At 53.2% G+C, this 13,576-nt stretch overlaps 1 protein-coding gene across 1 annotated transcript; it reads left to right on the top strand.

Moving 5' to 3' along the window:
• Positions 1-5: 5 nt before the first annotated feature.
• On the top strand, positions 6-1,105 carry MGAT3 (mannosyl (beta-1,4-)-glycoprotein beta-1,4-N-acetylglucosaminyltransferase; the record flags this gene model as incomplete). Its single annotated transcript, XM_010155782.1, is given in 2 exon segments — positions 6-126; positions 129-1,105. Coding segments are annotated over 2 exon segments (1,047 nt in total), but the record flags the coding sequence as incomplete, so codon positions are not given.
• Between the last annotated feature and the right edge of the window lie 12,471 nt (positions 1,106-13,576).

Here is a 13,576-nt window from a genome sequence, read left to right as displayed (position 1 = left end):
CGCTGAGCGCCAGCGGGACCAAGCGGCGCAAGTGGGTGGAGTGCGTGTGCCTGCCGGGCTGGCATGGCCCCAGCTGCGGGGTCCCCACTGTAGTCCAGTACTCCAACCTGCCCACCAAGTCTCCGGCCTTGAGATCCCCCGGCGGGTCATCAATGCTATCAATGTCAACCATGAGTTTGACCTGCTGGACGTCCGCTTCCACGAGCTGGGAGATGTGGTGGATGCCTTCGTGGTGTGCGAGTCGAACTTCACAGCCTACGGAGAGCCACGGCCCCTCAAGTTCCGTGAGATGCTCCTCAATGGCTCCTTTGACTACATCCGCCACAAGGTGCTCTACGTCTTCCTGGACCACTTTCCCCCCGGCGGCCGCCAGGATGGCTGGATTGCTGATGATTACCTGCGCACCTTTCTCACCCGGGACGGCATCTCTCGCCTCCGCAACCTGCGCCCGGACGACGTCTTCATCATTGATGATGCCGATGAGATCCCAGCCCGCGACGGTGTGCTCTTCCTCAAGCTCTACGATGGCTGGACGGAGCCCTTCGCCTTTCACATGCGAAAGTCGCTCTACGGCTTCTTCTGGAAGCAACCAGGCACCTTGGAGGTGGTCTCTGGCTGCACCATGGGGATGCTCCAGGCAGTCTATGCTACCGACGGGATCCGTCTGCGGCGCCGCGAGTACTACACCATGCCTGGCTTTCGGCAGTACGAGAACAGCACAGGACACATCCTGGTGCAGTGGTCGCTGGGCAGCCCCCTCCACTTTGCTGGCTGGCACTGCTCCTGGTGTTTCACCCCAGAGGGGATCTACTTCAAACTGGTGTCGGCCCAGAATGGGGACTTTCCCCGCTGGGGTGACTATGAGGATAAACGAGACCTCAATTATATCCGGGAGCTGATCCGGACTGGTGGCTGGTTTGATGGTACTACGCAGGAGTATCCCCCCGCCGACCCCAAGGAGCACATGTACGCTCCCAAGTACTTGCTCAAGAACTACCAGCGGTTCCGCTACTTGTTGGAGAACCCCTACCGAAAAGCAGAGGGCGCTGGGTGAGGCCTCGCGTGGGAAGTCGGAACTTCAGAACAAAGGGAAACTCGCGTGTCTTCGTCTGCTCCTTTCTTTTCTTGTTTTCTTTGGTTCTGGGTGGGCTGTGCCATTTCTGTGAGGTCTCTGCCTTCCCTCCCTTCCTTCTCCCCTTCATCCCAGGGTGAGCATGGGGACACTGATTCCTCAGTCATGTGAAGAGCAGGAGGAGGAGAGATGTTGGGGACCTACTCTGGCAGTAGCATAAAGCCTGTCCTGTGTCTCCAGGACCTCTGTTGCTGGCTGGAGAGAATCTCTGCAGCCAGCTGGTGGATTTGCCTCTGGGGGAGGCTGGGAGGGTCCCATGGGGAGAGAAGGCAGCTGTTTCCATCCATGCTCATCCTTCGTGGATCGGAGCAAGCACAGATGTGAGCCTGGGCTATTCAGAGAGCGTTTGAGTCAGCAGGCACAAACCCATGCGAGCGGTCACGTGTGCAGATGTGTCACAGGCGTCTTTTGGTTGAGTGAATGTGCAAAAGCATCTCTGTATGCATTTATTTTTTCGATTACCTCTGTTCAGAGAGTATTTTTGGGGAAGGGAAATCCTTTGCTTCCAAGGTGTTCTCCCCAAGATGCAGCCTCCTCCTGCAGGCTTAATGCATCTGTCCTGGGCTGTGTCTTAGCCTGATGCTCTACCAGTCCTGGAGCAGGCAGGTGGGAAGCAGGGGTGTGTTTTTTAACTCCTTTTTCACCCCTGCCCCCACAACACTGCACTGGCTTGGCCCTCAGAAGCTGAAGCATCTTCCCTGCAGTACATGCTTCCGCTGCAGCTCGGATAAGCTGGAGGAGATTTGATCAGACGGTGGGAGTGTATGTTTACAAGTGCATGGTTTCCTATGTGCATGAGTGCTAACATGCATGGGTTTGGTATGCACGTGGGCGTTCGTTGCCAGTACTGGGGGGGAAGGGGACGTAGTTGGGCTTGCGTGTGTGCTTTTGGGAAATGTTGGGATCCAGAAGCTGTGATGTTGGTCTTTGATTATTTTTGGGAATTCATGGGAAAGGGCCAGCAAGAGCATCGGCTCTGCATAGCAGGGCTACGCGTGTGGGACTGCTGCATGCCTCTGGCTGCCTCTGCAACCCTGCGGGCTGTGCCTGTTGCAGGGCTGCTGTTTACATGTGCTGGCTATTCCTTCGTGCCATGGGGTAAAAGGGAGAGGAGAAGGGCAAAGCTCTGAGTCAGCGATGGGTGTTGTGGGGAAACACAAAGCCTGTCGAGGCACAGGATCCATCTGTCTGCTTTCAGGGTGTGAAGGAGCTCATGGAGAAGCATACCACGGGCACTCCCCTGGGGACCAAGAGACTTGGGGCCATCATGCAATCCAGGGAGCATGTGCAGCCAGGACCATGCAGACAAGAGGGGGATCTAGGACAATGCTCGTTGCAGCTGCTTGGGCCAGCGTCTGCTCAGTTGGACAGTGATGGGCTGTCAGGATCTAACCTGTTGTTGGATTGGATTGATTTGGCTCACTGAGGAGGCAGATCCACATCTCCACCCTTACCACCCTTCCTTAGCAGAAGGCTTGATGGGCTGCCCAGAGCCTGGGCTACAGTGGGCAAAGGGGGAAAAACACGACGAGCTTGCCCAAAGAGGATCATATGGAGGAAGAAAATCTTGGCGTAAGGAAGAGTGACCCTGAAGCTGTGCTGAAGGGGGGGTTTTCCATTCCCATTAACTCACTCCATCACGGCTCCATGTTGTCCAGCCCATTCCCACCCTTGTGTCTCATTCCTGTGTCCTGTATCTCTCTTTCTCCTTCCTATTCCCCTCTCTAGAGAGATTAGAAACACCAACAAAAATAACTTGATTGCCTAATAAGACCAAGACTGGAACAGAAGGAAGATGAACATTATCTGATCAAACTGAGATGTTTATCTTAGCTCCTTCCACGTCTCATGTGCCGTAATGCCTGCTTAAGAACTGCAGAATCCTCTTGGTTTTCCGTTGTTCTTGAGGGTTTTTTTTGTATTTTATATCACTGTTCTCACTTCTCCTGTGTCTTCCCCACAGGAAGAAAAGTCTCTTTGGGAACTGAGTGAGGGAGAAGCTTTGGTAAGCAGAATGCTCTTCCCCTAGAGGGAAGCTGATGCAGCAGGAGGGAGCTGTGTCCCAGGATCCTTGTGCCACGTGGCAGGTTTTGGGCAGAACGGCATTGTAGAGCGATGGGACCCAGCTGAGAAAGGAGGAGCCTGCGTTGAGCAAGAGGAGAGCAGTGGCACTGAGGCTGCAGCACGAGGGGAACATGCTTTCCCTGGGGGCAACCAGAGGAGAGCAGGTGTGTTAGCTCATGGGATTCAGTAGCAGAAAAGCATGGATGGAAGAGCTATTTTTCATTTTTACTCTTGGAACAGAGCCTGAAATCTACTCTCAGACCTTTGGCTTTGTCTTATCTCGGTGACAGCAGCGGAAGCCCAGTGCCAGGCCTTGCTGAAGACAGGTGAGAAAGAGAAGGCAGTCTTTGCATGGGTGCTTTGGCAGCACCAGAGCCTGGTGAGCAGGGAATAAAGTGCATGCGTGCTGGGGCTGCACCTTGTTATCTTCTGCAGCGGGAGAAGCCTCTCCTCTGACACCAGCCCTTCGCGTGCGTGCGTGTCCTTGGGGATTTATAGTGTGCTGCAGGTCATGTTTTCATTGCTGAGGTGTGGCCTTTGTCTCTTGGGTATTTCAGGTGAGCCTGCAGGATCTGGATCTCCTACTCTGAAGTACAGGCTGTTGCCTTCTCTCCCCTCTCCTCCATTATTCCATCATTCCCTGCCTCTTCCTCCAAAGTTCCTCTCCCTTCTGCCACCTTGGGCAGGAGGAGACGGTCCCACTGAAAGAGCAGCGCTGGGGCTCTTCTGCAGGGCTCTGGCCCTCTTGTCCTCCTGGACTTACTCGCTTTCTTACTCTTAGGAAATTAAATTTAAAACAGATTTCTGTTGTAGTGGGACGAAGGGACTTTACAGATGAAATGTATTCTTTTTTTTTTTTCTTAAGAATCGTTTAAACATTTCTTGATTTAAGGCCAAACCAGTCAATGTTTCTGTCTAATTTGTCTGGCTAACCCTGTGTTTATTATCCTTAGGGAGCTGGAGTGTTTGTCATTTAAAAAAAAATCTTCCCTGGTGTCCCCAGGGGGTTTGGGGACTAGCAAGCACAGCGATTTCCCAAGGTGGCTTGCCCTCTGTCCAGCCTTGCCTGTACTGCTGCGCCGGAACCTCAGCAGCCAGCATGTGGGGGGACAGCCACTCTCCAACAAGAGGGAACCCAAAAGCGTGTGGGGGCGTGGGGTGGTGAGACGCAAAGGAGGAAGCAGGTTTGCATCAGATCCTCATTTCCCACCGCTGAACTCTTTGAGGTGAGCACTGAGGCTCCTTCATCTTGTCTGAACCGAGGTTTGAGAAGGACTACAAAGCCCCATCCTGCCCTGGGCTGAACTGGGATCAGCCCACCACTGATGCCTGTCGGTTGTTGCAGCCGTGTGCCTGCTGTTGCTCTCGGGGTGAAGCTGTCTGGTGGAGGGTGGGAAACCATCACCAGCCTTTCCCTGCACTGCTCTTCAGCTCTGTGCTTCTTCTTGCCCAACACCTTTCTACCTTCAAAATAATTGGTGCAGAGGAGGGCCAGGTAGTGGGTGAAGCAGCATGTGGCATCCCCAAGCCCTGTGCTTCCTGCTCTCTGTTCTTGCCTTTCTCTGCTTTCCACCTAAAAAAGGGATTGTGTGCCTGTGTGTGGCTTTGGGATGGGGAATTCATCTTCCTACTTCACCCTGAGTGAAGGGAAGGCTGTGGGCTTTGGGGGACCTGCAGCAGGTGAGCTTGCTAAAGCAGAGGGAAGGGGACAGGTCGGCAGTCTCTGCCCCTCGGTGGGGGGCTAGGGATGATGCCGTACCCTGGTGACAGACAGAGCTGGGGTGGGTTTGTGCCTGCGCGGTCACTATGAAGGATGACATGCCCAAGTCCGCTGTCTCTTTCTCTGATCCCTGTGTCCTGTTGAGGCGTTTACTGTCCTGCAGCTCGGTCCAGCCTGCTCTTCACGTCTCTGTGGCCAGTGAATGAGGGGTCCTTGCGGCCTCTGGGTAATGTAGGAGCTGGTGGGGGGGGGAGAATGTCAGAGCAGACAGATGTTTGCTCCCCTTTGCCCCCTCTTTGGTGTATCCTTGTGGGATAGTAGTGTCTTTTTTTTTTTTTTTTTTTTTTCCCCCTCCCAAACATCCCCTGGGCTCTGTCCCTGTCTCCCAGCTCCTGCCAGCAATCTCCATGGCTGCTGTGCCTCTGCACTGTGAAGACACGTGTCCAGGGTCACCCCCGGTCTGATGAGTGAACACAGGTGGTGGGGAGGGAAGGGATGGCTTGTCCTGGCTTCTCTGACCTCAAACCTCTGTGAGAAAGGAGGGAAGTGTGTGGGAGAATGGATCCCAAATCCCTCCATCCTTGTGTTCTCCTCATGCCACTCTCAAAAAAAAAAAAAAAAAAAAAAAGGAAAAAAGCCTCCCTTCTGATTTCTGAGGCATTGGACAAACCTGCTCTTATTATGGAAAGAGAGGGAGCTGGAGGTAAAGGGGCAGGGGGGGTGGTGTGGTGTGGGCAGGAGGGGCTTGGATGCAGCACCATGAAAGAAGAGCTGTTTCTAATGCAATACACTGACATGTAAAGCTTTGGGGACTACTGCTAGTGGTGTAAGAAGGGATCCAAAATACTCGGAGACTAAGAATTCAACCCACTGTTTTGTTTCCTTCCTGTGCGGGTGATGATGGAGTTATCATCCTGGAGGTGATCCAGCAGCGCTTCCAAGCCTGGGGTCCACCTGGACTTACTGGTGGTGTTGCCCCTGGGATAGCCCCAGAACACCCTGCTTTGGCAAAAGAATGCGTGGACTTGCCAAAAATAAAATAAAACCAATAAATAATTAAAAAAAAGAGCATCTGCAAAGCTCCTTCCCACTCTGTAATTTATAAACAGCAAGTAATAATGAACTTTTTGTAAGGATAAATCAAATGTACATCCTGAAATCATTTTCTCTGTAAATGGTTGGATTTCATTTCACCCTTAAAGGGATGCTTAAAAGGAGGAGATAATAAAAAAAAAAAAAAATTTACAAAGTATGAAAGGAAACCTAGGTGTGTGGCAGCTTTTCTTTTGCATTGCCTGGCAGAGGGGGTGCCCATAATAGAGTGGGGGAAGCTGTTTCCCACCTTGGTGGGATGTGGTCCTGTGAGGGGAGCCTGGCTGACACGGGGAAAGTCCTGGCTTTTGTGGGCCCAAGTCACACCTAATCTTTGGCATGTCAAGTCTGAGCATGTGCAGGCACATGAGCAGGGAATGGAGGGCTGCGGAGCAGCTCTAGGAAGAGCTGGTGGATGTGGGAACCAGCATCAACACTGGTGAAATGGTCCCTTATCACCATGTCCCCTCACTTGACTGCATCACACTTCCAAGCAAAGCCATGGGAACCCCAGAGCCCCCTAGTTAAACCTCTCCACTGCAGAAATGTCTCTCTGCTGGCTGACTTCTTTGAGAGAACGTGACCTCCTTGTTTTAGCTTATTTTTAAACCTGTCTCATGTAATTTTGGCTGTTCCCGTTACTCGGTATCAAAGCCTGGTCCTGCTCTGCATCCTCCTAAGCATCTGGGCTTAGCAGTGCCGTTGGCAAATTCCTTTCAGAAGCTCGTGCACCATCCGCAGCGTTCTTACTCGTTACCTTTTTAAGTGTCTTTGCTTCAGGTTCGCTCCTGATCCCATTTAGAGATGGTGGCTGTAAACAACATGGGCGGGTTGCCTTATAACCATTGGATCTGGCGCATTCTCCCTTTTTTCTCTTCCCCATCGGTCTGATGTTTTCAACTCTCCCCCTGTGGAAGGGTGTCCATCAAACTAGAGACTGGCATTGTCTGCTGCCAACGCCTTCCGGCTACTTCTGGCTCTGGAACAAAGGGCCTGGAATAAACACGCTGCTCAAAATTAACAATTAAGATTTTCTGCTAAGGTTTTTTTAGCGCTCTTGGGGATCGCTGCATTTTTGTGCCCAAATAGGAGATAATCTAAAAATAGATGATCACTAGAATGCCTGAACTTTCCATTTTTTGAGAAGGAAAGATAAGTATCTAAGCTTAAGCCAATGGCAATTCAGCGAGACAGTTTAAGAAATGTGAGTTGACTGGGTCAAAGGTTCTCCCATGTATTTTTCTTGCCTCCAACACGAAATCTTACACTGACATTTGTATTATTTTAAGAAGTAACATAGATGGCATTCCTTCAGTTTCTTACGGGCTTTTAAAAGAAGGCGCTGACAGAGCCTGGGATCTTTTTCCCCAGGAAGCACAAGGAAGTGCTACAGGAGCTCAACGTGCCCCCGCGTGCGAGGGGGTTGACTCTCCCCAAACCGGCCCGCGGTGGAGGCCCTCGTTTGGTGACAGTCTGCTGAGTGTGTGGCTCCACCGCGCGCGGTGCGTGCCACCTCAGAGGGTCCCTCGAGACGTCAGAAGGGTTCTTGGTAAGTGCTGCACGCATCCTGGATATGGATTGGGAGCGTGCAGGGCATCTGATGCCAAGTAAACCCCGCGTGTTTCGGTACTCCAGCAGGTGTTACGGGGGAAGATGCGCCGTGCGGGGGCTCTGGCATGACCTGCCTGGAAATAAGCTGTTTCCCCCAGGGTCTTGCTGTACATCAGGGCTCATCCCGGTGCCGTGCAACACTGCGCGGCGAGGCTGCGGCAGACCCTCTGCCTGGCTCGCGGCAGGGTTTGCTTCAGCTTGTTCCTGATCGATGCCTGCAGCGGGTTTGCTGGTTAGGGAATGGACATGCTGTTTCCAAACACCAGGGTGCTTGGAAGCAAGGCGACTTCAGTATGAACTTACAGCACCGAGCGGAAAGTTGGAAGGGGGATACCAAGATCCTGGCTTGCTGGCTGTTTGTTTTTGTTGCGTGGATACGTTTGTTCCCTGTGTAAGGGCACAGCTTAACACGCTGTTTAGCAGGGACAGTTAATATTTAATTATTAGTCCTTCTTTTTTAAGGCTCGCTGCTCTGGCAGCTCAGGTGGGGAAGCAGTGGGGGCTCAGCTGGCTGGCAGGCAGCCCGGGGAGCAGCCAGGGAGAGAGTCGCCCCAGTCCTGGAGAGCATCACCAGCAAATGGCTTCATGCTCACGTGCCCCCCGCTGCAGGCGCTGGCTGCCCTGCTTTCCAGAGCACCGCGACGAGAGGGTTTCACCGCAGCCGGGGCAGAAAGGAGGCATATTCTTGCTCCTGGCACAATCTGTGGCTCTCAGGCAGGGTCGCACCTCAGCTAGGGCAGACCTTCACCTGGGAGCGAGCTTGGTAGAGCTTGGCTCTGTCACTGCAAAACAGCCGCAGAAGAGCTGTACAGAACTGTTCCGTCCGGAGAAAGGGCTCCGGCTCACTGAAGTGAGAGCCTGACAGCAGGGATACAACCCACGGACGCTTGGGAGGGGAGCCGGGGGCCAGGCGGCTGCAAGCTTTGCCTTTGTGGTTGCAGGCAGGACAAGCACGTCAACACAAGGTTAAAGGATCAGACCACTTCAGCCAATGTTTGGGACGTTACTGTAAGCATCTCCAAGAAGCCCAGACACAAACCCTTACTTGGAACTAAGGAAAATTTAGCAATCCTGACATTTCCAGCATTTCTGGGTGTGCTTTTTTTTTTTTTTTTTAAGCAAAGTGAGAAGAGAAAACAGCCCTTACGGTCTTTTCGAATACATTATAGCTGTGTAAGAATTGATGTAGCTACAGTATGGCTATGTAAGAATGCAAATCTTCCAAGGCCATATCTCTCTTCACCCTGCCAAGTGAAACACAAAACAAAACTCCATTGTTTCACTCTCCTGTTTCCTGTGCCTTACGGCTCGAACCATGGATTCTCTTGGCTGAAGCCCATCCCAGTAACGATTTAATTTGGGAACCACACTTCACCTTTCTAAAAATAAGAAAAACCAAGGAGAGGAGCAACTAAGCTGTGCCGAATAAAGATCTAAAATGACTTACCCAGGATCTCAAATTAAAGAAAATACGTTAAGCAGAGAAGGTATAAAATCAAATATTATAAGCCTGCCTCTATGCAGCAAACTCTTTCCTGGCATTTTAGCTGTGTTCTACAGTCTGGACCTTTTCCAAAGAGAGAGCAACAAATCATCAGTCATATCTTTTTTTTTCCCCTCAGACACTTACTAAGAACCAGGCATACATGCAAAAATAAAAGAATGTTGAAAACATCTACCCACTTCTGTTTGGTTCCCAGTGTTTTTAAAGCATTCGACTTAAACTGTTACCCAGAAGTGAACGTCAAATTGCTGCAAACCCAAAACCAGACAGATTTTTTCCAAATGGGACAGAAATAAATCTATCTAAGGACCCGTAACTTTATGGGACACGATGTGCAGTAAGTGCCTTCACCCAGAAAAAGAGAAGCAGGAGGATACAGCAGCTCTGCCCTTCTCAGGTTGTATATACATACATGGGACCAAACCCCACACAATGCTGGGAGTCCACACGCCCCTTACACAAACCAAAATCCCAGGTTCATGCTGGGAGGACCTCACCGCAGCGTGTAGTGGTCAGGAGGCGGGGTTGTTTCAAAAAGCCTGGGGTCAGCTGCAAGCTCTCCGCTCTCCACAGACCCTTCTCCTGCAGAAAGCCCGTGAGGCTGTCAGAGTGGCACAAAATTGCAAGGATAACAGCGCTCACAAAAGCAGGATCTCCAAATGGCTCTGGAAACCTGCAGCACGCAGCTGGTGCACAGTGAAAAACTGGAGGGGGGGTGGATCTTACTAACCAGGGAATTGAAAAAAAAAGGTCCCCAACAAACCCAGCCACAGGGAAATTTGGTTGATGAAACACGAGTTGTGCTGAGAGTGGAGGTGTGCACGGACCAATGACAGCATTTTCAGTTCATTAGGTGACAAAACGGAGCCTCCTCAGCCACCCCCGGTGTGGACCCTCACAGCAGCAGCAGCTCTGCATCACACAGGGAACCACTCGCCACTGCCAGCATTTGCAGCCCCCCAGGCTGGAGGTGGGGGAGCTGAAAAGCCCCACTTCAGCAGCACATGGCTGGGAACTTCTCCTGTCTCCCCTCCTGGCAAAAACATACCCCAAGTGTGGCTCCCGGAGTGGGCAGGTACTCCCCGTCACTAAGACCTTGGTCCTGGCTGCAGATCAGGAATGCTTTATGCCCCTGGAAAGGCGGCTGCGTACCAGCGATCTCTCCTCCCTCAGCACCTGCCTGCACCATGTGCGCTCAACAGCAAAGCTCCTGGGGCTCTGGAGAAAGAAGCCACCTGTGCCACCCTCGGCCCTCTGCCCCTCGTGGCTCATCGCAGCCGGAGAGCAGGAGCCCAGATGCCATTATTCCTTAGGAGTGCTCAAGAAAAGTATAGGAATAGGGCTGCAGTGAAGGAGAAAGCTGTTGAACAGAACCAAAAGACCTCTCGCAAGGTCCAATTACCAGCAGACATTAAGCTCAGATGGCACTGGGGAGTCACTACCCATCTTGCTTCTCCCGTTTTGGGATTATTTCCTGGCTCCTGTAGGAGGCCAGCCCTCTGTTTCCAAGCACAGGGGTTTTCCTGACCCTGCAGAGCCCCTCCTAGATGCCACCTGAAGCTCTGTGGGCCACGTTCACCTCCCAGCTGCCCAGGGAGGGCTTGCTGGCTGGTGGCGAGCAGCACAGGGGTGTCTCCCCACCCTTGCAGGATGGGTGACGGGGGTGGCGCTTGACTCCCAGGAGCAGAAGCTGCAAGCCGGGCTCAGAGGCAGCAATTCACTGCTTTTGGTGGCCCTCAGAGCCCATGGCAGTAGCCACTTGGGCAGGAGGACAGGCTGCAAGCATGAGAAGACTAGCAGCAGAGTGGCGGCTCCAAAGACTCAGGGAGGTGGGTAATGGGGGATGTCTGTGCCTTACCCCAGGTCACATTGTGGGTTATTATGCCCTATCACCCATGCTGCCTTTGCTGTTTCACAAGCACTTAGTCATTTGGGGAAACAAAGGTCATTCTTGTTCTCCAGGGCCCAGCTAAGGTGTGCTTCCTCCTCTCTGCCTGCACCTCGCCCCATCGGGGCAAGGAAATCCCCTTCCTTGCATGGACGCAGGCTGGAGGCACGGGGGATGTCCCATTCCCAGGGTGTCCATGGGGAAAGAAGCCACCAGACAACAGGGTTTTGCCCGTGCCTGGGCGCTGGGGCCAGCATCCCATCAGGACAGCACAAGTCTTTGGGGCTGCTCCCTGCTGGGGTGGCTGCATGCGGCGGGTCAGCAGAGGACAGGTTGGGAAACACCGGGATGAGGGGACATGCTGCTTTACTGTCCCAAGGCACAGTTCAAGTTTACAACCCCTGGCACGTCACCAGAGGTCCAGTGCTCGCACGGCAGCTGAGACAGCGTCGGACACGGGTCACTCTGCTGTTGCACTCGCCCTTCTCTTTGCAAGGCAGAAGGGGCGGGTTGAACACCCGTGCCCGCGTGGTGTGGGGAGCCCATGGCAAGCAGCGAGCCAGAGACTGGCCTCCCTAAGGGGAGCCGAGGCATTCTGCGTGGCGTGGCCCAAGGAGTTCACAACACGCACATGCTGCTGCTGGCAAGAGGCCCGGGAGCTGGCGTCAAGCCCTGGGGGAAAAAAACAGAAACACTGAAACGGGCACAATCCGGGGAGGGGGGGCAGGCTGGGGAGGGGGCGCTTATGGAAGCCTGCAGTCCTAGGCTGCCCTGGCGGGAGGGCAGGAAGGGAAGCCTGTCATTGCACAGCCTGATCCGGCAGATCCCGCTCGCAGTGCATCAGGGGTTTGCTGCACGTGGCTGTGCAAGTTTGGTTCCAGACTTGGGAGTTTTGGGGACTGGGCTCGTGAGCACACCTGCCCAGAAGTGACAGAGCCCTATCGTGAGGAGTAAAGTATTTCTGTGGATCAACAACCCGAGGAGCCGGCAGGAAGCTGGGAGGAAGGTTCAAAGATCGATTTTCATTCTGGCAGGAGGTTAAGCGTAGGGAATACGAGTGCTGCCTCTGAGGTCCCGGATAGCTGAGTATATGAACTGGTGATCTGGAAACAAAGATGAGCAATATACCAAACATTTTTAAGAGGTGACTCAAAGCTATTGACTCTTGAGGAGATCAGAAAGGACTGTAAGTAAAATACCAACGCAGCAAATGGGCAGCAACATGCATTTGCCAAGGCTTAACTGGGTATGTGCAAAGGCAGAAAGGAGAAAACAAGCTGCACATCAGAATTACAAAGCTCCACACGGTCTCCAGCAACTCAGGAAGGGGTCTGGATATCACACAAACCCTGGCCCTGCGAGTAGTTGCAGGTTAAAAAAAAAAGCACACACAAAGTATTAGCATGCAGGAGGAAGAAGGGGAGAATAATATGGAAAATATGATAATGCTATTATGTAAATCAGCAGCGTGGCCTCTCTGGGAATACTGTCTGCAGTTCAAGTAAGCCTTTCTCAGAAAGGGCTGATTAGGGGCATGGCAAACTCACTCACAAAGAGAGATCGAAATGATTGGGGTTGTTTATCGCAGAAAGGAAATGAACAAAAGGAGATTGGCACACAGCGAGCCAGTCCATAGCTGCTGGTTTTCTTCCTGCTCAATTCTATCGCTGTCGTATCTGGTGTCGCTGAGAAGTACGTGAAGAGATGTGGCTCTCCTCTGTTACACACAGCTTGCTCTTTTCTGTCACCCTCTCGCCCATGGGAGGCGCAGCACATGCGGTTATGCTTTACATTTTGGTAGGATCTGGCAAGAAGGAGATGGCTAAGGAGGAAAAATTACTCCCCAGATTAGGCACGGAGTAGAGAACGTGAAGATGGAAAAGGGGAATTTGCACCTGGACAGAGGGGTGGAAGCTCCTGGCTTCCGGAGGTTCCTTCCATCTCCTCAGGCAGACCTGGAGAGGCTGCCAGCTCCTGCCCGTCTCCCAGAGCCCTTGAGACTTCCAGACCAGGCTCCAGGGTTCCTTGGAGATAAGGAGGCAGCCAGCACGCCCAGCTGGAGAAGACGGTGACAGCCTGTGCTGCATGCTGAGCTCTCCCCTTCCTCACGCGAGGCCGTTTGATGGCATTTAGGCCTGTCACAGCCAGAATGACAAAAGGACATACCTATGAGTGCTCCAAGCATCCTGGGCCGTGGGGAGCACGCTTGAAGGCACGTGGAGCTGCCCAGGCCGACAGCGCAGCCTGTTCCGCCCCGGCACATGAAGCCCGGGCTGCTAACGGGACCTGATGGAACAAACCCAAGGTGGGTCCAGCACGGGCGCCCACCCCAGCCTCGAGGGCAGCTGCAAGTCTAAGGGGGAAGGGGAGACTCCTGTCTCCCTTGTGGTCACAGCTCAAGCCAAGCTGGAAGCGGGGGTCCCACTCGCCCCCTGCTCCTCTCAGACCTTCCCCACCGCCTTCCAGGGAGTCCCCGGCTCCCAGGCTCTTCCCCACAGCCGTGCCCGCTCATCACCTGGGAGCAGACAGCTCCGGCCCAGCCCGTCCCGGCGCCGCCCCGGGTGG

This window comes from Eurypyga helias, unplaced genomic scaffold, assembly GCF_000690775.1.
Source record: "Eurypyga helias isolate BGI_N326 unplaced genomic scaffold, ASM69077v1 scaffold20997, whole genome shotgun sequence".
NCBI classification, from domain to species: domain Eukaryota; kingdom Metazoa; phylum Chordata; class Aves; order Eurypygiformes; family Eurypygidae; genus Eurypyga; species Eurypyga helias.
Note: the sequence above shows the minus strand (reverse complement) of the source record. Positions and strands in the feature narration are given on the sequence as shown.